The 24,602-nt window shown below is 36.5% G+C and overlaps 1 protein-coding gene across 2 annotated transcripts in view; it reads left to right on the top strand.

Annotated features, from left to right (window-relative positions):
- Positions 1-24,602, top strand: part of CSMD3 (CUB and Sushi multiple domains 3) — a 1,928,297-nt gene that overhangs the window by 1,697,921 nt on the left and 205,774 nt on the right. For both annotated transcript variants that reach the window (XM_006830658.1, XM_006830657.1), the window contains 3 exons: positions 1,593-1,711; positions 2,998-3,067; positions 5,915-6,031. In XM_006830658.1, the coding sequence (XP_006830721.1) occupies positions 1,593-1,711; positions 2,998-3,067; positions 5,915-6,031 (306 nt within the window). The remainder of the gene's footprint in view (positions 1-1,592; positions 1,712-2,997; positions 3,068-5,914; positions 6,032-24,602) is intronic.

Below are 24,602 nucleotides of genomic sequence, written 5' to 3'. Positions count from 1 at the left end.
ATAGCTTAATTATAACCAATTTTTCTAGACGTATAAATCCATTATAGTAAAATTTAAAGAGACCTGGAGTATGATGCATTTTTGGAGATCTAGCTAATTATGTTACCAAGCATTGAAAATCCAGTCAATGCACACTCTTTATCTCATTTAGGATTGCCTTGAATATATTCCCAAAGACTAATTTACTCCTGCTCTTACTGTCTCATTTCTGATCTAATCAATACTGTACCAAGTCCCTGCTTTTATATAATTTTCTATCATTAAATGCCATTTAATTTGGCATGATATGAGGATATCTGATTTTGTTATGTTAGTTATGCGGATATCTTCCATTTGTTGAATTAAACATTTACATTCACTAAGAAATAACTAAGATAGGGTTTCACTTGTAAAGCTTTCTCTGATTCATTCATGCAATGTTTATTGATTGCCTCCTCACCATGCTGTGCTATAAACTGCCGTTATGGAACTTTCATTCTCAGAGGGGAGATACACCTTGAAGCTAATCAGTATCAATTTGTGTTAAGTGCCCCAATGGAAGGAAGATGATGGTGCTAGATCATCTATCAGAGGGAAATAACTGTGTTGTGTAGTGAAGTTCCATATGAAACATTTTCTATACTTTAGAGTTCAGTTGTGAATTTCTTTTTTTTTTTTATGAACACTTAAGTATAGGAGGATTTTGAAATGGTAACTACTGCTTGGAAGCCAATTAAATGGGCATTTGATTGGCTTAAAATGTTTAATTGTAAAGAACTGAATAATAAGTATTGAAGTTTAATGGGAATAAAAACCTTTAAACAATAAACAATCACAGGTTTGAAAAATATGTTTGGCAAAGAATCAAATAATTTGTTAAGTCTTTAAATTATTTCAGGAAGAACTTTTATATTTGGTGTGTTTTGATTCCTTTATATTGAAAACAATTTCTTAATGTAAAGAGAATTGAAGAGTGTTTAATTGTACCAAGATTTCTCTCTTAGAGATAACTGGATTCAGTACATATTACATATTATTCTTCAGGGCGCAATGAGATAAATATTTTTCTCTTATCTGATTATAGTGTTTGGATAACAACTCTTACTTGCAATTATGTATTTTAAAATTTGCATGTAGTAACAAATACAATAAAATATGCCTCATGAATTAAATAGTACCACTTTGTACAAAGCTATAAGGATCTAGGAAATGGTGACAAAATAGTATAAATTTGTTAGTGGCTGTACTAAGATTGTTTTACAAATATGATTTTCTTTTTTTATTCTCACAACAAATATTCTTTTTTTAAAAGCAATTTTGTGTTTAGAAATTTTTTGTTCTAAGGTATAAGATAAGAAACTAGGAATTTATAAAATAATTTAAGTGTAATCACAGTTATTTAATGATGCTATAAAGATACAAAAGAAATAGTTTATGATGAAGTTACAGCGCACATTACTTTTAAGATCTATAGTCAAACTTTGTTCATATTGTGTTCTCAATGTAAAATATAGTACAATGTGACACCAATATTCAGTTGTGAGAACCTAACATGCATAATTTAATCATTCCTAATCTGAGATGTACTTATATTTATCATTAAATATCCTTAGCAATTGGTTTGGATTCCTGTCCTGAACCACAGACTCCTAGCAGCGGGATAAAAGTAGGAGACAGATACATGGTTGGTGATGTGGTATCTTTTCAATGTGACCAAGGGTATTCTCTTCAGGTAAGTCAAAATTCAAAATACAGTTATGATTTGCATTATTCTTTAAGAATAGTTATAAAACCAACTATTGACAATCCAATTCTACAACAATATTCAATGTGATTTGCATAATTTAGTCTGAAGTTAAAAGGATGTTCAATACACCAAAGGGTACATGCACTTGAGAAATTTGCTGGAATTGATTAAATTAGTTTTGTTTGGAAGTAATTATAAAACATGATGCTAAAGGAAAAATTAAGGCTTATTGCACTTCTCTCTCTAAACACTTAGGATTCTGATAGTTGAAATGCTGGATCTTCAGCATTTGAAAATAAAGTATAGTGCTACTTAAAGAATTAAAAATGTTTTCCATGATATTAATTTTAGAAATTATGAAAAACAACTATAAATGTACTGTGCTAAAGATGCAGATGTGTAATATAGAATGCTAGTTACTAGATACATTATCCTCTTTAGGAGTTTTTTGGAGGGCTTCAAAAATATGGCATTATAAAAAATTTCCAAAGGAATATACCCATTAAGAAATTAAGAAGAAAAAAAATCAAGACATTAACTACTTCACATTTATGTAAATAAATTCCTCAGGAAAAGCAAAATTAAAAGTTAGTAATTTATATCCTTTAAAGTCATATCACAAATTGTTTTCAAAAGTACAAACAGATCTTTATGGGCTTAATATTTCAATTTAAAATTTAGTGTACATTGATTTATTTTAATATTTTTCTGAAGTAAATTTACAGTGGTTTTAAATTGCTTCACCTTGACTATTATACCTTGTTGTAAGTCACTATGCTTAAGACTACTACATGTGTATCATTACTGTAGATCTGAATAGAACATCCTTTGACTGAAAAATGTAAAAATCACAAGTCTAATAGATATAGACTCTTAATGTTGCAACCAAGTTTCTTCTATTGTTTACACTCTATCACAATTATACATAATTATCTTTGTCATTCTAAGTCATAGTAAAACTTCCAATAAGAGTAAGAAGAATAATATAAAAATGAACACATAGTTTTAAGCTTGTTTTTATAATCAACATCTGTTGTACCAAGTTCTTCTAGAGTCCTGGTGTGGTGCTGTGGGTTAATGTGCTGGACTGCAATGGAAGTTTGAACCATAAGGTTGGTGGTTCTAGCTCACCAGCTGCACCTTGGAAACTCTATACAGAGATGCTATGTGTTGGAACCGACTGGAGGACACTTAACAATAATAACAACATACCAAGTTTCAGTAAGACTTTTCATCACTGTTTACTGAACTGCATTTTCTTGTTGATGTAGGGTCATTCTCACATTACATGTATGCCAGGCCCTGTAAGAAGATGGAATTATCCAATTCCAATTTGTTTAGGTAAGTTTAATTGCTTTAAATTATTTACATTATTGATGAAATTTAACAGACATAACCACCATGTAATTTTGTTCAGGCATATATTTTACACTTTGCCAGATTTATGGAATTAAGGTTTTGAGACAATTGTTTGTCATCTTACTTTTTCTTTTTTTCATCTTATATTTTTAAATTGTATTACTTCAAACTTCAATATCACTGGGTAAGTTAAAATTTCAAAACTGAGGAAATATTCGTTTCTTTGAGTTTTCAATCTTTCCACAGTATTACTTGATAGAAATATTTGTAAATTGGAAAACTAAGTAAATATTCTGTTTTTGAATCAAAAGAGATTAGGATAAATGGTTAAAATAGGAAAACTGGACTATGATAATATTGTAGTGGTAAATTGTATGGTTGATTATATGAAGACATTTCAGAAATGTAAGATTGTCTTGATTAAAGTCATTGGCCAAAAGAAAAAAACAAAAACAAACAAACAAAAAAAACTGTGGTAAATATTATACATTTGTTTTCACAAAATTATATCAATTTAAATATCAGCCCTGTATTATGAGGTAGCTCTCATCTTGTCATGTTACTAGAACCAACTTTTTAAAAATGCTGAATTTTTAAGCAGGAAAAGTTTTTACTTATTTATTTTATTTGCATTTCATGTGACAATTGTTATAAATGGAAGAGTTTGATGGAATTTTTATTTCAATAAAATATTATTTGGTAGGAAATTAAATCATTATTTTAAAAATAAAATGTTCTAGTAAGATATTATTTTAATAAAATATTATTTGATTGAATATTGAATAAAATATTATTTTGTAGAAAACAATAGCATTATGTCTGATAGAAAATTTGAGTTTTTGAAGTGATGCCATGGTCATGCTATATATAAGAAGATACTGAAGGCAAGAGGCTGACTCAGAGAATTTCTCAAAACTGTGATCATCAGGAAACAAGGTTGCAGCCTTGAAACCCAGGAAACAAAGAATCTGCCAAATATTTTGATGAAAGGAAATAAAACACATATGTAATTCTATATATTAAAGACAAATATAAATGAGGACTCAACTTGATCTTTAGCTTGGAGGACTGCAGTATGGACTTGTCCCTAACAGAAAGAGGATAATAGGGTTTAAAAAAAAGTCCACTTCAAGGTCATTATCAATTTACATAAAATTATTATTAAAGGTAGAGGAGTATGTGAAATGAATACAGAGAGAAAGAGCGATAAATATGTTTAATCATTTCATCCTTTCATTATATTCCTTTCTGTTTCATGATCTGTTTACTCTGTTTTCGCCTTTGATCTTTTTGTTTCGGGATTGGATTTTTGATTCCTTCTTTGATTTTGGATTTCAGTTTATCATGGTGGTCACATAGGAGGGTAGGATTTCCAGATCCGATCTAAGAAGGTGGAGGGGAGGATTTCCGGATCCGATCTAAGAAGGTGGAGGGGAGGATTTCCGGATCAGATCTAAGAAGGTGGAGGGGAGGATTTCCGGATCTGATCTAAGAAGGTGGAGGGGAGGGTTTCCGGATCAGATCTAGGAAGGTGGAGGGGAGGATTTCCCGATCAAATCTAAGAAAGTGGGTGGTAGAGGAACTAGAAAGGCACTGAGCAGCAGAACTTGGAATTGTTAAGTCAGAGACGCACAAACTGCTCTTTATGTACGTTTTCTCAAAATTCGGAACAGAGCAAAATGAACTTTTTAAAAAAGCCTACAAATACACTCTTGCCAAAAACACAACAGCAACAATCTTCGTTTAAGGAGTTCTGGTGGCACAATAATTAAACACTCAGGCTAGCCTAAAGATAAATGAATTGAACCAACCAGCCACTATGTAGGATAAAGGACTTGGTTATGTGCCCCTGTAAAAATGACAGCCTATGAAACTCTAAGGCACAGTTCTATCCTGTCCTACAGAATTGACTCAAAATCACACAACACAACAATTCTTGTCTAGATTCTTATTAGGATCAAGTGGTAGGAGTGATGTGCTATGGAGTCATTTCTGACTCATAGCGACCCTGGATAGGGTTTCTGCAGCAATAAATCTTTAAGGGAACAGAATGCCTCATCTTTTTTTCTAATGAGTGGATAGTAGATTCAAACTGCTAACCTTGTGGTTAGCAGCTCAACTTGTAACTCACTACGCTACCAGGGCTTCTTAGGATAAAGTAAGGCCATGGAATTTAGAGGAGTTCTGGTGTGGTGCTGTGCTGAGGGTAAGCACTAAACAGCTAACTACAGGCCAGCAGTTAAAATTCACCAGCAGTTTCTCCTCAGAAACCCTATACAGGATCGCTATGAGTCATAACGGACTCGATGACACTTTTAACAACCACATTATGGGGTTTAGATATTACAAGCAGATGCCAATATTTTTCTTGTATATTTGCTTAGCCTTCTCATGAAAATAAAGAAAAAAAGGAGGATTGTTTTCTCTTACATATGATACATAGAGTTGATGTTGTTGACCTGATTTTATTCTAAATTGTTACCATCTTTAGAATGATTCAAAGCATTACTAGAAGTATTTAGGAAGAGAAATAAAGTGCCTGCTGTGGAAAAAGACATGTCTTCATTGTTTAATTCTATTCACTGCATATGAGCTGCTTTATGTTCAAAGATTCTGTTTTCTTTTTTTCTGTGGCAAAGAGTATTTTTTAATGTTATTTTAGAAAATGGATTGCTAAACTACTATGTTTGAATACCACTGTATAATAGGAGTTAACAATATTCAAATAAACACCAAACAGGGTTAGATTTGAGATGGTTTCAATATTACTTTTATTACATTAATTTTTTCTACTACTCTGGTTTATCTAAGACTTCCATTTTTTTGCAGCTCAATGTGGAGGTGCTATGGCAGATTTCAGTGGTGTGATCCTCAGTCCTGGTTTTCCTGGAAATTACCCTAGCAGTTTGGATTGCACATGGACAATACAGCTACCCATAGGCTTTGGTACGTATATTTAAAACACATGAAAGAGCTCTCTGTATTCATTAATGCATCCTTACAAAAAATCAGTGTCTAAAAAGAAGTTATAAATTTTTTTCCGATTACAGATTAGTTTGTGAGTACAAATACTTAATGTAAATTGAGGCATGAAGAATTTGTTTGATATAGCTTAATCCAATACATTTTCACTTAGAGTATCAGAATAACTTACAGACCATTGAATATTTTCCAATGATGTATTTGATGCTTTATAATATAATATACGTTATACATATAATTTATGTATCATACATATAATATGTTATAATATATTATACATATATAATATATATTTTATACATATATAATATATTTACTATATTATAATATATTATATTATATAATATATTATTATATAATATATTTATAATATATATAATAAGATATGCTATAATATGTGTTATATATATAATATATGTGTAACAATGATAACTTTAACATAATTTTTATGTAAAATGTCTTTTGTAACTTTTCTTACTGTGGAGAAATTTTTTGATTATCTCTTAAATACATTCATTTTTCTGTAGATTAGATTTTTGGCTTGAAAAGTACTACACATTTTTATTGCTAGGATTAAGTAAGGAGCCCTGGTGGTACTGTGGATTAGGCATTGGACTGCTATTCACTAAGTCAGTGGTTCAAATCCACCAGCCGCTCCACAGGGGAAATATGAGGCTGTCAGATCCTGTAAAGCTTTAGAGCCTTAGAAACTGTAAGTGAATTGGAATTGTCTCCATGACAGAAGTTTGGTTGTTTTAGGATTAAATGCCCTCGTAGATGTAATAAATTTAAATTCTAATGCACAATTCTCAGTGTTTTACTGGATAGATATATAAATACATACGTGTATCTATGTAAATACACAGTAGTGAGTAAAAAAGTATTGTTATAAAATCAAGTTGTGTTGTTGTTAGGTACCACTGAGTGGAGTGGAGTCTGACTCCCAGGGACACTATACATAACAAAAGGAAACACTCATCAGTCCTACTCACCCTCACAGTTGTTGTTGTTAGTAAATTGTTGCTAGTGGTACAAAATCATAGACACCTTTATTAAGAAAAAATTTTTTTAAATGAAAACTATTTTTTCTTGACATATCCTCCATCTAGGTTTATATACTTTTGAAGGCAACATTTAATTTTTCTAACTCTTCCCTGAACAATTCTCCACTGTTCAATTTACACCATGTCAAAAGGACAGTTTGGTATCCTGGAAGAACTCAAATCCTGTTCCTATTCAGTTTTCTTTAAGTTTGGAGAGCAAAAAGAATACTGAAAGGGCAAGATTAGAGTGTAGGGTGGATGGGGTAAAATTTCCCAATGAAATTCTCGTAGGACATCTCTTGCAACTTTCAACGAATGAGAAGGTAAATTATAATGATGGAAACACAAAACTCCTCCTCACATCTTTCCAGGACTTATCTTCCCAATGCAGGCTTTAATGAATTTTTTTTTTCCCCCCAGAATAAACCCCTGGGATCATCCCATGTTCTTTGAGAAACTCATTCAAGAATGTTGTTGTTAAGTGTCATTGAGTTATTTCCAACACATAGCAACCCTGTATAGGATTTTCAAGGAGCAGCTGGGGAATTTGAACTGACAACCTTGTGTTTCAAACCAACCCCTTTGGAATCTTGGAAAACAGTTATCACAGCCTTCTGAGCAAACCTCTCTGCCTTAAATTAACCTTTGAGGCCTACCCAAATTTCTTTAAATGCTTGCTCCATCTGTAAACTGCTGTTTTATATGGACAGCATGCCCATAAACTTGTTGCAAAGTTTCAATGATTTATGAAAGTATTCACTTGAGTTTTTAAAAAATTGGATATTATCCTAGCTTCAAAATTATTCTTCACAATGGCACAGAAAGCATCATTTTTTTGGAAGGAGTCTTAATAAGACTTGTTGTTAAATGTCTGTGGGTCAGTTCCGACTCATGTTGTTAGGTGTTGTCGCATGAGTGTAGACTCCGAGCAACCTTGTATAGGGTTTCATAGGGTTTCTGAGGAGCAGCTGGTGAGTTTGAACCACCAACCTCATGGTTCAAATGAACTCTGCAGTCCAGTGCTTTATCCCCCAGTGCTACACAAGGACTCCAGATCCGCTATATAGTGATCCTATATAGGGCTTCTGAGTAGAGCTGCTAATGAGTTTGAAGCCACCGACTTTGTCATCTAGTACATTATCCTACGGCACCACATTGGGACTCTCTAACAAAACTAGAGGTTTATTACTGAGAGAAAGAAAAAACAAAACAAAAACACCCTTGTCTTTAGTCATCCACTGATTGCAGTGACACGTTTAAACACTGAATTTTCAATAAAGGCAAGTGTATTTGAAATGGAACCCTAGTATTGATGTTTTTGGACTTAGCTTCATATAAGAGAAGGGGAAAACATATATATATATTTTTTTTTTTTTCCTTCTCTTTTAACCACTGAGATAGTTTCTTACAGTTTCTTAGATCCCTTGAATCTATAAATACATTAATAGAAGAGCTATGTGTTAAGGATACTTATTTGATAAATCAAGGAAGACTAGGATAAGTAGATACTCCGTCAAACACAAACTAAGTGATTTTAGAGCAATTAAGAAAAGTGCTATCTCACTTTATCAAAGTCTGTCTTTAGGTACTTCATTACCATAAAAGCATCTATAGTCTCAGAATACAGGTACATCTTTAAATGTTTTATATAAATTAACATATAACTCATAGTTGTGACAAATAATTACTGAGTACAAAGTGAACTCCAGGCACCATGCTAAGTGGGGCAGATAAAATGAATAATGAAAGAGATTTAGTACCTTTTCTTAGAGAGGTGACAATTAATATAAAAAGACAGATATGCATAGTCCTGGTATGGCACTATGGGTTAATGAATTGGACTGCAAAGCCGGTTTGAACCACAGTGTAGGTGGTTCAAGCTCACCAGTTGCTCCTCAGAAACCCTATACAGGATCGCTATGGACCAGAACCGACTCAGCGACACTTAACAATAACAACATTATAATTAAAATATAGTAAGACAGTACATGATTGTAAAGAGTGAGGACATCTAGCCTAATCTAGGAAGTCCCGAAAATAGTGACATGAAGATGTGATTACTGAACTGTAATTTTAAAGATAAGTAAAGCCAACCATGGGGGTCAATTTATGGGGAGTAGAAAAGAAATACTAGGTAACAGGATAATAAATGGAACAACGAAAATGAGAAAGCTAAAGGAGTTCAACAGCCTAAACAAAGTATGTGTTTGCCTGTGATTTTGGAGCAACAGAAAGCCACTGAGAGAAAGATGCTGGGGATTTCTTAATCCGGATCATTCTGGCCGTGGTATATACCTAAGTATGAAAGCCTGATTGAATTCTATGTCCACTGACAGAAAGAACATACTGATATAAATGAACCACAAATCTATGTGGCTATCCCTATGTGTCTTTTACTAGCCACTTAAGAAGGTGCATTCACATTGTTTATGTGTCAGATCATGTATCTGTTAAATATAAGCAAAAAGACTTATTGGAGGTTCATAAACATTTGAATTGTTATCAACCATTTTTGCCATAGTAGCTAACAGGTCCTGGTGTAACACAGTAGTAGGGTAAGCACTGGACAGCTAAAGACAAGGTCAGCAGCTCAAGTTCACCAAGCTGTTCCTCAGAAACCCTATACAAGGTCTCTAGAAGTCAGAACTTAGCAACAACAACAACTGATAGGTTGTGGACTGATTTTTCGAAGTCACCTAACTCCATAGGTGGGTATAAGGCCCCTGAGAAAGGTATATACCATCCTTAGTTTTCTGCTAAAGAGTTAGTGCTCTGAGGCTTGTCTTCATAGTCCCTTTGATATCTTTTCCTCGGTAAGAGTTTCAGATTTATCATCCCAGTGTTGGCTTTCAATATAGAAATGAGTCTAAAGGAATTTCAAAGTGGCCCAGAATATACTGACATATCATGTTCCATTCATCTAGACAGCATAATGCCCAAATGTAGATTTCATCACTTAGGTTTGTTCCTTTTTTCAAGTAGGATCATTTGATCCTCCACAAAAACATACTTGTTCAAATGAAATACAGAACATGTTATTTCTGGCATACTGTTGTACCAAGGGAATGTGTTTATTAATTTGTTCAAACCAATGCTCTGTAAAGAATAGTTACAAATAGATAATCACCAATTTTTAAAAGGTCCCAGGGTCTAACACAAATGGGGAAATGAGTCATTTTTATGCAGTCAGTCCCTCTGCTGAACTAAAAATCTCAGAGTATCTAGGGAATTATCCGTGTTGGAAGGAATACCTAATCTGGCAAATATGAACACCTCTGTGTTTTTCCAAGCAACTTTCAATTGTTCTGTGGCCTGGTTGAGTGTTAGGGTTTGGTTTAAATTAAAGCATGATACATGAGTTTGGGATAACACCACACATGGCTCATGCAAAGGTGACACTGAGGTTACCAATAATACTGGTTGTTGCTGTTGTTGTTAAGTGCCGTCGAGTTGGTTCCGACCCATAGCGACCCTGTACAGGGTTTCCAAGGGTGTAAATCTTTACGGGAGTAGAAAGCCTCATCTTTCTCCCGCGGAGCGGCTGGTAGTTTCGAACCTCTGACCTTAAGGTTCGCAGCCCGAGTCGTAACCACTACGCTACCAGATCTCCTTAATAATATTGGTTAGAGAAGTATAATTAAATATAAGGAATTTTATGTCTAGACTTTGAAGTCTGATGATAAATCCTGTAGTCAGTCAAATTGCTAACGCTCAGTTTTCATGCCAGGCACAAGTACAAGATACTATATACAGTAAGAGAATATTTAAGATGCGCCTCAGACTGCAGGAATACTAGCCATTGAGGTGCAGTTACTGATCTCTATGGAGAAATTTTAAAAAGTTACTTCCCTAACTCCTTTTCCAGTAAAATGGATTTGTTGGTCACAGCAAAGTGTTTTAAATCTCCCCAATAGGGGATAATTTCCTCAAGTAATTTTTGACCACCAATGTGGCCGTGGCCTAATGAATAAGAGAAGCTTCCAAACAGTATGAAAATCTAAAAATCATTATTATTACACATTTAATAACTATTTGAGGGTAGAAGCTGAATAAAATCAATTTAAGTATGGATCTTGAATGTAGGGGATATTTTCCAGGTGGAACTTTATAAGCTTGCCTGAATTAAAATGAAAAGAAATACAGCAATAGGAAGCAAAATATCATTGTTGTTGTTGATTGATGGAAGCCACCAAGTCAGTTCCAACTCAGAGTGACACTCTGCACAACAGAAAGAAAAACTACCTGATCCTGTGCTAGTCTCAGAATTCTTCGTTTGAGCCCATCGCTTCAGCCATTGTGTCAGTCCATCTCATTGGCGTCTTCCTCTTTTTCATTTACCCTCCACTCACCCAAGCTCTTGACAATGTATGTGATGTATGGAAGACGAAGTCTTGTCATCCTGCTTTCTAAGGAGAATTCTGGCTGTACCTCTTCCAACACAGATTTATTGGTTCTGGCAGTCCATGGTACTTTTAATATTCTTCTCTAATACCATAACTCAAATGCATCAATTCTTCTATGGTCTTCCTTATGTATTGTCTGACTTTCACATGCATATGTTATTGTTGTTAAATGCTGTTGAGTTGGTTCCACCTCATAGGAACTCTATATAGAGTTTGAAAGGAGTGGCTGCTGACCATGAACTGCTAACCTTTCCATTCAAACTGACCTTGCAGGCCAACCATTATCCCACAGCACCACACCATGCACATGTGGCTATTGAAAATACCATGACTTATGCCTGGAGCACCATAGTACTCAAACTATATTTGCTCTTGTACATTTTAAAGAGGCAGATTTGCCTAATGCAATACATAGTTTGATTTCTTGACTGCTGCTTCTGTGAGCATTAATTTTGGATCCAAGAAAAATTGTCCTTGACAACTTCAATCTTTTCTCCATTCATCATGATGTTTTTTATTGGTCCAGTTGTAACGATTTTTGTTTTCTTTACACTGAGGTACAATCCATAATGATATTAATGTATCATTTGTTGTCATTGTTCAAGAGCAGTTGAATAGGGCCAATTCATGCAGTCCTTGTATAGGGTCTCTGTAGAGCAACTGGTGGGTTTGAACCTCTAACCTGTGTTTAGCAGTCCTGTGCTTATCCTACAGCACTATAGCAAGATTCCAACGTATCGTTGTTGTTGTTGTTAAGTGTGGTAGAGTTGATTTCTATTCATAGTGACCCTGTATAGGGTTTCCGAAGATCATCTGGTGGGTTTGAAGTGCCAACCTTTCTATTAGAAGTCCAGTGCTTATCATATTGTGCCACACCAGTCACTTCAAACAACAGACAACACCAGGACAGTCCCACAGCCCCCCATAATGAAAAAGGACATGCAGACTTTGACTGCAGCACAGCCCCAAGTGACTGAGGAAGTCACCAGCTCTACTGGCCCTGGCACCGTGCATGGTCGCTTCAGGTTGAGCACAGACTTGGGACCCACCACTCCAGCCACTCCCGTTCAGAGGTGTGATGTCAGCAGCATCACCTGCCGACTTATAGGACAGGAGGTTTCCTGCAGTGGGGTTGGAGCCACGGATCCAAACCCGCCTGTGCTGTCAGCTCTGCGGTGAGCAGGTGTCCTGGTATCGTGCTCTAGGACCTGGAGTCCCCACAGAGGTGGCCCTGTGACAGGCCTGTATCTGGGGTCTCAGTCCTGACTCACCCCTTTCAGGAACTTCCTCCCACCTACAGATTTTGGTGCTCAAGTCCACCTTTGAAGACACACAGTATCGCAAGGCTCTCCTTCACACAAAGTCTCCTCCCCGACAAATCATGGCTTCAGTGCTGCTGATAGTCTCCAGTCTCTGAGAAAAGAAGAATCACCTTGGTCACCAAGGTGGCAGCATCTCGCTAATTAGCAATCGGCAACCAGAGACACTTGGGCTAAAAGGAGGGACAGCTAGAAAGCGCTTCAGCCCTCCTGCATGTGACCTCACCACAACCCACAGCAATGACACCTGACTTGAACTTGGGACCAAGCTACACTGGTGTGGGAGCTGGCTGTCGCCAAGCTGTCAGACACCATCTCTGCCTGTGAATTATGCATCTTTTTTTTTTTTTTAATGAGGGTTCACATGTTAAGGACTTCATTATAGGGATTTATAGAGATTTAGGAAGAACAGACTTGTAATCATGTCCCATCCGAATCCCAGAATTTGCTTCTGGGGAACTTTTTTTTTTTTTTTTCTTATTTATCTGCAGGAACTGAAAATTCATCTTTGAAAAGATTTTTGTAAGTAACCTCATCAGGTAGATCAGAAGGGTAATAAGTAGAATACTCATTATGATCAGGAGTCAAAATACTGTGATTTATAAGGGCTAGAATATCATGATGAGGGCAAATAGAATATTTGAAATTAACATGATCAATTGATTTTTTTTTCTTAAGGCTCCACCCATACTTTTGTTAAATTTCAATCATTTAATCCTTTCCATTTATGAATAATTACATAAATTCTGAATCATAGGGACATGTAAAAATTTTGGTTCTATGATTTTATCATCAAGTCCTATCCACAGGCATGTTTGAAACTCTATACAGGGTTGCTATGAGTCAGAACTGACACCATGGCACATAATCACCACCATCCACAGGCACCAGTTAGCCTCTTCTGGGTTCACACCAAGCTCCCCTAACAAGCCCCCAAATACTGAACATTAAAGTTGAACTGTTAAGGGACATATCCTTCACCTAGAGGGTGTGTGGTAGAAATGGGGGCCCTGCCTGCAACATACACATCCTGTTGCTAGAGTATTGTAACTTTATACTACCTATGTTGAAGACAACAACAAAATTATAAAATCCCAGTATAGTGACCCTTGGGAAAATTGAAGCATAAACTTTGATCAACTCTGGAGAAAGGGTCCAAAGACTTCTAAGCAACCTGTGGGGAGACAGGAGACTGGGAAAGGTCTAATTACACCATTAGAAGGAATGACAGACTGCCCTCTCGTGGACAGCACTTCATGGCTGTTTTTAAGTGATTCAAAGGGCTGCCCAGGCGTTATGTCCTTAAGGCATTATTGTCAAGTTCCGGGTCATAAGCAGTAGTGATGTTGGAAGATAGGCACTGCTATTTAACTACCTGCAAGCTCACCTGTAGTGGACAGGTTTCAGCGGGGCTTCCTCCGTGACACAAGAAGAGGTGGAATGTTTCGGAATGGTTAGCCACTAAAAACCTATGTATAGCAGCAGATCATTCTCAGATATCATGCAGGAAAACGAGTACCTCAGTTTGGAAGTCATTCAAAATATAACTGGAAAGCAGCTGCCTCCTCAAAGTACAGTTGACCTTAATGGTGTGAATGGAGCATAGTTTTCAGAAAGTTCATTTGCTGATGTGGCACAACAAAAAATGGTTAGAAATAACTGCAAACATCCATTAATATTCAGAATGTGAATGTACAGAGTAAGCTTTTATGAAAATTGGAAGTCGTCAAAAATGGAATAGAATGCATGAAGATTAATATCCACAGCATTATTGAGTTGAAATGGACTGGTGTTCACTATTTTGAATTGGACAGTCATATGGATTACAATGCCAGGAATGACAAATTGAAAAGGAATAGAGTCACATTCATCATCAAAAAGAGCATTTTAAAATCAAGGTGTACTTAAAGTATACTGCTGTCTGTGATGGAATAATATCCATATGCCTACAAGAAAGACAAGTTAATACTAATGTTATTCAAAATTATGCACCAAGAACTAAAGTCAGCAATGACGAAATTGAAGAATTCTAACAACTTCTTCAGTCTTATATTGAGCAAACATGCAATCAAAAGCATTGATAATTACTCTTGATGGAAATGCAGAAATTGGAAACAAACAGGAAGAATCAATAGTTTTAAAATATGGCCTTGGTGGTAGAAACAAAAGTAGAGATAACATGATAGAATTTTGCAAGACTAATGATTATTCATTGCAAATACCTTTTTGCAACAACATAAATGCCAACTATACATGTGGATTTCAAATTAGATAGAATACACAGGAAGTGATGAAGAAAAAACTCACTATCCTGTGGCCATTCTAAGAAAGGTAACTGAAGTGAATGCAAAACTCCTCAATCTATATCAATACCACATGCAAGTAAAATTTTGTTGCAAATAAATCAAAAGCTGTTGCATCAGTACATTGACAGGGATGTGCCAAACATTCGAGTTGGATTCAGAAGAGGACATAGAATGAGGGATATCATTGCTGATATCATACTGATCTTGTCTAAAAGCAGACAATAACAGAGAGTTATTTACTTGTGTTCTACGGGCTATGCAAAGACATTCAATTATGTGGGTCATAACAAACATTACAAAGAATGGATACTCCAGAAATCTTAATTGTTCTCTACAACTAGACCAAGAAGCGGTCATTCAAACAGAACAAGGCTATCCTAACATGCCAAGGTGGTATCCTTTTGCCATAAGGATTCAATCTGTATGCTGAACAAATAATCTAAGAAGCTAGATTATTTGAAGAAAAATATGGCATCAGGATTGGAGGAAGAATCACTAACAACCTGTGATATACAGATTATACAACTTTGTTTTCTGAAAGTGAAGAAGACTTAAAATACTTACTGATGAAGATGAACAACTAAAGCCTCCTGTGTGGATTGCACATCAGGTCAAGAAAAGGAAATTCCTCACAAAAGGACCAATAAATAATATCATGATAAATGGAGAAAATATTAAAATTGTCCAAGACTTCATTTGCTTGGAACCACAATCAACAATTATGGAAATACCAGTCAAGAAATGAAACAATGTACTGCATTAGGCAAATCTGCTGCAAAAGACTTCTTTAAAGTGCTAAAGAGCAAATATGTCAGTTTGAGGACTAAGGTGTGCCTAATCCAAATGCTAGTTTTTAATCACCACATATGCACGTGACAGTTGGACTATGCATAAAGAAAACCATAGAAGAATCCATGTATTTGAATTATTGTGTTCACAAAGAGTACTTAAAGTACCACAGACTGTCGGAAGAACAAACAAATCTGTTTTGGTAGAAGTACACCAGTATGCTCCTTAAAAGTGAAGATTATGAAACTTCATCTCATGGACTTTGGGCAGGTTTTCAGGAAGGCTCAGTTCCTGAAGAAGGACAACATACTTGGTAAAGTAGTGGATAAATGAAGAAGGGGAAGACCCAAAAAAAGATGGATAGACACAATGGCAGTAGCAATAGCATTGTGAGGATGGTGCAGGACCAGGCAGTGTTTTGTTCCGTTGTGCATAAGGACTGCTCTGGGTCTGCACCTAACAGCAACAAAAATAGCAACATCCACAGTTTAGCTATTGGATTCTGATCATAACAAACCTTTACCGAACTTTATTTTTGCTTTCTGAAATTAACAGGAGCTCTGATAGCATACTGGTTACGAGTCGGGCTGCTAAACTCAAGGCCAGCAGTTCGAAACTACCAGCTGTTCCACAGGAGAGAGAGCTGAGGCTTTCTGCTCCTGTAAAGATTTTCAGCCTCAGTATCCCTATGCAGGGTAGCTATGAGTTGGAACCGACTCCACAGCACATAACCACCACCACCACTTAAAAAGTAGCTCTAGGCAAGTGTAAAGGTTATGGTTAGGCTTATAACTTTCAGTCGTTCTTGGGCCATGGCATTTCCATCTTTTTCATCATGATCTCAAGTTGAATGTTGTTTGTGATCATGAATGACTTGGGAAACAGCTTACTTTGTTGCTTGAACAGGTTTTCTTTAATTTCTTCTGTTTGAAGGAGTTCATTTTATTGATGTGCTTGTATCTTAATTATAGCAACCTTGGAGAGAATCAAAACGGTTTCTAAGAGGTCTGCCATGAAATACCATTTTTAATCTGGAAATGGAAACTCCTTTTGTCTCTATTAACATTCAGAAATCATAGACCATACGGAAGCCATACCTTGAGTCACTAAATATTGTAGACAAACTGTCTAGAGAGAAAGAACATGCTTAGTAAAGTGGATGACTAATGAAAAAGAGATAAACCCTCCACAAGATGGAGTAACACAGCACCAGACACAATGGGCAGAAGCATAACAATTGTGAGGCTGGCACAGACTGGGTAATAGTTTATTTTGGCTGTTATGAGTTGTTCATAGGATTATTCTGAGTCAGAATCAATTGGATAGTACCTAAGTACAACAACAACAATAACTCACTGTAAGTTAATATGAAATTCCTCATTATAGCAGTTAATTCTGCTTGTTGAGCCAAAGTGACTTCATACATGGTATCACTTTTTGAGAACTTCAGTAAAGGTGGTGATAGTTAATCCTCTCTAGTAACTAGAACTGGTGGGGTCTGATCTTAAATAAGACACATATACAATAGTACTCCATCAGGGTTAGCAAGAGGAGTTTCTTGTAAATCACTCCTGAGAGACAGAAGCTGTTCTTGTAAGTCTAAACAATCATAGAAATGATCATCCTTATCATCAGGAAAAAGTAGAATATTAACAGGGTTTAAATAGACTTTTGTGTGTAGCCAAAAGTTAAGAGTAGCAAGGAGGAGTAACTCATAAGAAGTCTTCTGTTAGCCAAGAGATGTTAGGCTAAGGTTTAATTTAAAATAGTAGGCTCTGCATAATACTTAAACATCAAGGATTCTTCTGCAAACTCTCCTGGCCATTGCTTCCACCAGCCCTTGTAGTGGCAGCAACTCTCCAGGCAAACAGGTTGGCCTCTGGTAACTAATTCTGATTGCATGCTAGAATACTAAACCAGTCTTCATTGTCTTCAGTGTTTTCAGGTGAGGACTCCTAAAGCATGTTCAAATAGTTCATGCACAAAAAGTGAAATATTGATTATTTCTTGGCAATTCTAAGCTGAAATATTTACCAATGATTCTTTTAGCATAGACATCTTTACAATTCTCTAAGAACTGAAAAGGATCAGACCCTGAAATCCTTAAATATAGGCAAAACTTCACTAACAAGGGAACACTACTTTTCTGTTAGTTTGTGAGACTGTGGTGGCTTGTGTGGTGCTGTGATGCTCAAAGCTATGCCCACGTATAAAACAAAACAAAAATATATATTCATTTGAATGTCCAAAGGGCACATTCTGTAAGCAGTCTCCTGTCTATAGGTACACTACCTTACTCAGTCCATGGGTTTAAAGTCCATAACTTTCCATGCCACCATCTCTGCCACCATCTGTGCTGTCACTGCTTTTGCTGACAGGGATCCCACCCTCTACTCATGATGGTCGTGAGATCCTCTGTTCCTGAAATGAAAGAAAATGACTCCCTCCTTTTAGTTACACATCTTTTACAATTATAGTTTTTGACAATAGCAATTAATCCTACTAACAATTGGTCACAATTAAAATAATAAAAACCTATCAGCAACATCTCCCATCCCTCCTTAACCAGAGCCATCTGGAAAAGTGGGGATTCTCTTTTGCCTGCTCCTTCTAAAACTAGGCACACCCATGAAAGCTTGTAAGCCTGCCACTTCCTGCTTTATAGGACACTCTCGCCCCCCCCCCCATCCCATTTTTCATAGCCACTGTCTAAATTGCCCTTCCCTATAAACCCAGTACACTGAGGAGACAAGCATATTCCTTGATATGAAGAGTCTTCTGTTCCAGTTGGGATTTTGAGCAACTACACCCATAAGCAAAAGTCTAGTCCAACAAATTGTAGCTATTTATGCTTGCTCACAGAGTCCCAGTATGGCATTTCAGGATTAAGCGCTGGGTTGTAAGGTCAGTATGAACCTCAAAGTAAGTGGTTCAAACCCACTAGCAACTCCTCAGAAACCCTATACAGGCTTGCTATGGGTCCAAATGACTCAACAGCCCTTAACAACAACAACAACAACACTTGCTCACAGTATCAAACATCTTTATCTTCACCTTGTCAACTTCTGGTCAGTGTAACCCTAACTATCCTAAGCTGGGTCAAATGGATGCCAGGCTACAAGTTTGGAAGTTCACACAGACCTACCTGCACTTTAAACCAGCTGGCACTTTGACTCTCATTCCTAAGCCCTAAAGGCTAGGCCAGTGCCCATGGGCTCAGGAGTTCACACAACTCCTTAAACTTCCAAGCAATCAACCTTCCCACTTCTTTTATGTCAAGGTCAAAGAATGCCAATAGAATATGTCCAAACTAAACATGTGTCTTCCTTGCTGCATTTCCCCCAATTCTACTGACATGTAGATCCAGGTGGTCAGCAGCAAGCATAAGACTCCATGGTTCATGTAACAGTCAGTCCTTAAAGATTGTTTTCTTTGGTGGGCCAACTTTCCTTGCCCTTGATACCTCCCAAACTCAAAACACCACACTATTTTTTTTTTTCCCCTCTGCTAGAATCTCCCCTTCTCCCTGCATCTCAAAATCAATCTTTTCTTCTCCCTTGGATTATTGGTGGTGGTGGCGTTGTTAAGTGCTGTTGAGTCAGTTTTGACCTATTGCAACTCTGTATAGGGTTTCCAAGAAGTGACTGGTGAGCTTAAACTGCTGAATGTGGTTCAAACTGATTTCGCAGTCCAGCACAGTAATACATCAACAGCTCCATATGAATACGTCCTTAGTGCAGGGTGGATTCCAGTAGGCCCAGGCCCCTAATCAGCTATGTTTTTTTAACCAACATGTCATTGGCTCCAGGCAACTCCAGAAGCTGTAGCTCTCCCCTCTGCTGAACTATTTGATCCTATACCCCTTTGTTCGTTCTCTTACAAAACCTCATGATCTCATAGGTCTGGAGCCATTGCAATGAATCCTACTTACAATCCCAACTGTTTAAACCAAGTGGGGTCCATGTCTGGCTTCCTCTGACTCCACAAGACTGAAAGACTACCAAACTCAAAATCAGCCCAAGGCCGATTCCTTTGAGTGGAGGTCAGACGTGCCTCCATGCTGTATCAGTGCCTTTAAAATTAGTCAGAATTGTGTACCAATATATAAAACTCATCCACTCAATTTTGTTTCTCTAGAACCCCAGTCTCTCTTCTGCTGGGAACCTCAGATGTGGCAATTTTAATTGTAAGATAATAAACTTCTCTTTATATATACTCATATATATTTATCACAGGTTTTGCTTCTCTAAAAAGCCTGACCTAAGACAGACATTTTCCCAGTCATTGGAGAAGGATATCATGTTTGGTAGGGTGGAGGGTCAGAGAAAAAGAGGAAGAACCCCAATGAGATGGACTGGCCAAGTGGCAGCATCGATGTACTCAAGCGTGGCAACAATAGTGAGATTGGCCCAGGATCGGGCAGTGTTTTGTTCTACTGTGCATAGGGTCACTATGAGTTGGTACCAACTCAATGGCACCTAACAACAACAAGACAGACTTATTATAAGGAGGGACCATTCCCTGGAGAAGGACATCATGCTTGGTAAAATTGTGGCAACAGCAATGCACTCAAATATAACAATTATGAGTATGGCCCAGGACCAGGCAATACTTCATTCTGTTGTGCACAAGATTACTTTGATTTGGAACTAACTTGATGGCCACTAACAACAAAAACAATGTTAAAGATTTTAGGATTTCAGGGCAGAGACTTTTGGAAACATGAAGGACTCAGGAGTTGACAGTGTGGTGGCAGCCTCAATTATAAATTTACAGGGTTCCCAGTTAACTTGGATCATAGTTTCTCCTTGAGAATTTAAAGCCACCATTTTTAAAGTCCTCATTTCATCCCCAGAGTACCTTGATTCTAATTTAAATTTAGTGTCATTCAGTGGCAAAAGTCCAATTTATTTTTCAATTTTATACAACCTTTCTTAAAATGCCTAGACTTTCATACAATAATGGCAAATCCTTGCTTAGTGCCTTCATATAATTTGAATGTATTTTGATTCAGAGAGTTAGTAATTGCTGTAATTGTAAGGCCATTAATTTTTTAGCATTGGCAATTTGTTTAGTTTCCATAGTTTGAGCAATCTTCTACAATAAGAGCTACTTTATAATTTGCCCAGTACCTTTTTACTATTTCTAAAAGGTCAGGATTAAGGCCAGACACAAATGCTTCGATGAAAGTTCTTGGTCCTTGGTGCAGGGTATCGCAGGATCACGTAGCAAAGCAAATATTTGGCAAAAACAGTTTTGATAATCATCCTGATGTTGTACATAGGAATGCATTTTTGTCCAATATATCATATGATAGGATATTCTGAGGCTAAATTAAGTAAATCCTTCACTTTGGGGGGACCTTTTGGAGTCTTGTTCTAGCCATCATGCATTTGTTTAAAGCTAGGCTAACAGAATTTTCTTGTCAGCATGTTAAAAAATAATTGAGCTTCTTTAGAGATTGCTAACATGAAAGGCCACTGATTCACATTCAGAAGCCTGGCAAAATCTTCAAACAAAATCTTATATTTTTTGACACATTTTGTATGGTTTTGTAAATCTGGAAAATCTTTATTAGCAGTGCTATGTAATTCATCGTTGGTTCAGGGAATAAAAGATATGTTAGGGTCTTTAGGAATGTTTCTAGTGCCCTTTCTGGATGGTACATTATAAAAGACATTTTAGGGATATGTTTGTTTTATGCAGTAGGTCTTATTAGAAAAGAAAGGGAATTCTAAAATGATAATAGTAGGAGAGTAAGAAAGAATGGGAGTGGTTACCTGACATTCCATTTCCATTTGTATTGTATTTAATTTGAAAAAAAACAAAAAACAAAAAACCCACAAAAAACTTTGTATGAGGCCAGTATACTTTCTTGGTGCCTCTTGGAAGTTTTCATATGTGAGTAAAAATAAGCCTCCCACTGTGGCTGCCTGGAGTCCCGGTATATAGCTTAGGATAATGTACTGGACTGAAAGATCAGTTTGCACAGCAATGTTAGTTGTTCAAACGTACCAGCCACTTCTCAGAAGCCATATACTGGGTCACTATGAGGCAGAACTGACTTGATAGCACTTAACAACAACATTGTGGCTGCCAGATCTAGGGCCTTTTTCTTCTAGTTTACTGCCCTGGAAAATGTATCAAAGTTAAAGGAGTGCTAAATTAGCCACTGCTTGTCTAGATTGCCCTTTATAGGACATGCCAGCAATATAGTAACAGCCAGTTATTTTGGCCAAACTATTTGTTCATATTTGTGGCCAGTGTGCCTGAAAGTAGTCCCATAGAATCCTTCAATACCCAATTTTCCATTTTACTAAAGCACTGAATTGCACATGTCAGTAAACCTGAATGCACACTAGACCTTAATGTGCACAAAAACATGAATGTGTGTTGAAAAACTGCATGTGCATTCCAGAAAAGAAAGAAAAGTGTGTGTTCAAACATAATAGGTAGAAAACCAGAATCCCAGAGTATTAGACATATATAGCAGAAACATGCTAACAGCTACACCACAATTAATTTGGAAGCAAATTTGTAAAAATGTTCAGGTAGTGAACAGAAAATGGAAGTAAATGATGGGTGTAAGAGAAAGCCAACAATAAATCTTAAAGAACATCTACACAATGAAGTGGGGATACATCTGAGGGGTGTTTTCCCTGGGATGACTTCTAGAAGTCTTGTAAAATAGAAGACCTTCTCTTTACTAGAGCTCCAGGTCCTTGATGCCCTGGAGGCCACCAAAGATAAAGCACCTTCCAATCCTACTTCCCCACCATTAAATGTCAAGAAATAAGAATATAGAATCTAATAAAATAAAAGCAAGTAATTTCCTAGAGGATCAAAACAGTTTAAATTGAAGATATACTCGGGCTTTACATTTAGGAGCAACCCACACTCAAGACTGTGATCTTTGATCTTCACCAGTACTGTAAGTCCTCTTTGCTTTCAGCAAGCAAAGTTGTATCATCTTGCAGGTTGTTAATGAGTGTTCTTCCATTCCTGATACCACATTCTTCTTGATATAGTCCAGTTTCTCAGAATATTTACTCAGCATACAGATTTAATAAGTATGGCGAAATAATACAACCCTGGCACACACCTTTCCTGACTTTAAACCATTCAGTGGCCCTTGTTCCTTGCTCTATATGCAGCTTCCTCATGAGCACAATTAAGTGTTCTGGAATACTCATTCTCCACAGTGTTGTCCAAAGCTTGTCATCATCCACATAGTCAAAAGCTTCTGCATAATCAATAAAACAAAAGTAAACTTATTTCTGGTATACTCTGCTTTTAGCCAAGATCCATCTAAAGTTAGTAATGATATCTCTTGTTCCATGTCCTGGACTGAATCCAGCTTGAACCTTTGGTAGTTTTCCTGTCACTGTACTATTGAAGCTTTTTTTTTTTTTTTTTTTTTAAATCATCTTTAGCAAAATTTTACCTTCATGTGATATTAATGATATTACAATCCATTGATTAATATCCATTGATTGGACTGGGCACAAATATTGATCTCTTCTAATCAGATGTCCTAGTAACTGTCTTCCAAATTACTTGGCCTAGATAAGTGAGTGCCTACAACGCTGCACCTGTTTGTTGAACTATTTTCATTTGTATTCTATCAGTTCCTTGATCCTTGTTCTTTGAGAATGCTTTCATTCTCTCATCAATACAATTGTCTCTTGATCATATGCTAATTCTTGAAATTGTTGAACATCAATCCTTTATTTTTGATAAAGTGATTCTATGTATTTCTTCCATATTCTTTGATGCTTTCAGCATCATTCAATATTTTATGGGTTGCACCTCAATGTAAGGAAAACAAAAATCCTCACCACTAGATCAATAATTAGCATCATGATAAATAGAGAAAAGATTGAAGTTGTCAAAGATTTCATTTTGCTTGAATCTGCCATCAACAATCATGGAAGCAGCAATCAAGAAATCAAATGGCATACTCCATTAGGCAAATCTGCTGCACAAAACTTTTCTAAAGAGTTCAAGACAAAGATGTCAATTTGAGGATTAAAGTATGCCTGATCCAAGCCATGGTATTCTCAATAGTCTCATATGCATGTGAAATTTGGACAAAGAATAAGAAAGATCATAGAAGAATTGATCCATGTAAGTTATGGTATTAGAGAAGAATAATAAAGGAACCATGAATTGCTAGAAGAACAAACATATCTGTGTTGGAAGAAGCCAAGATGGCCAGACTTCATGTCTCATATCTCAGACATATTATCAGGAGGACCAGTCCCTGGAAAAAGACATCATGTTTGCTAAAGTGTAGGGTCAGCAAAAAAATAGAGAGACCCCTGCCCAATGAGGTAAATTGACACAGTGACGGCAGCAGTGGGTTCGAGTGTAGGAGCAATTGTAAGGACGGCACAGTGCTGTGCTGATGCACATAGAGTCCTTATAGATCAGAACTGACTAGATGGACCCTAACAACAGCCGTGTATTTGATCTGCAAAACGAAACCAAGCACTCTAAGGAATTAAAGGCAAATAGGTATATTTATATGGTAAAACAAGTCACGAGAGCCAAAATATGACCTTGAATATATCCCATCTAAATTTAGAGATCATCTGAAGAACAGATTTGATACATTAAACACTAAAGACTGAAGACCAGAAGAGTTGTGGGATGACATCAAGAACATCATACAT

The sequence above is a fragment of the Chrysochloris asiatica genome, unplaced genomic scaffold (genome assembly GCF_000296735.1).
Source record: "Chrysochloris asiatica unplaced genomic scaffold, ChrAsi1.0 scaffold00001, whole genome shotgun sequence".
NCBI lineage: Eukaryota > Metazoa > Chordata > Mammalia > Afrosoricida > Chrysochloridae > Chrysochloris > Chrysochloris asiatica.
The sequence above is the reverse complement of the archived record's forward strand: the minus strand, read 5'-3'. Positions and strand labels throughout refer to the sequence as shown.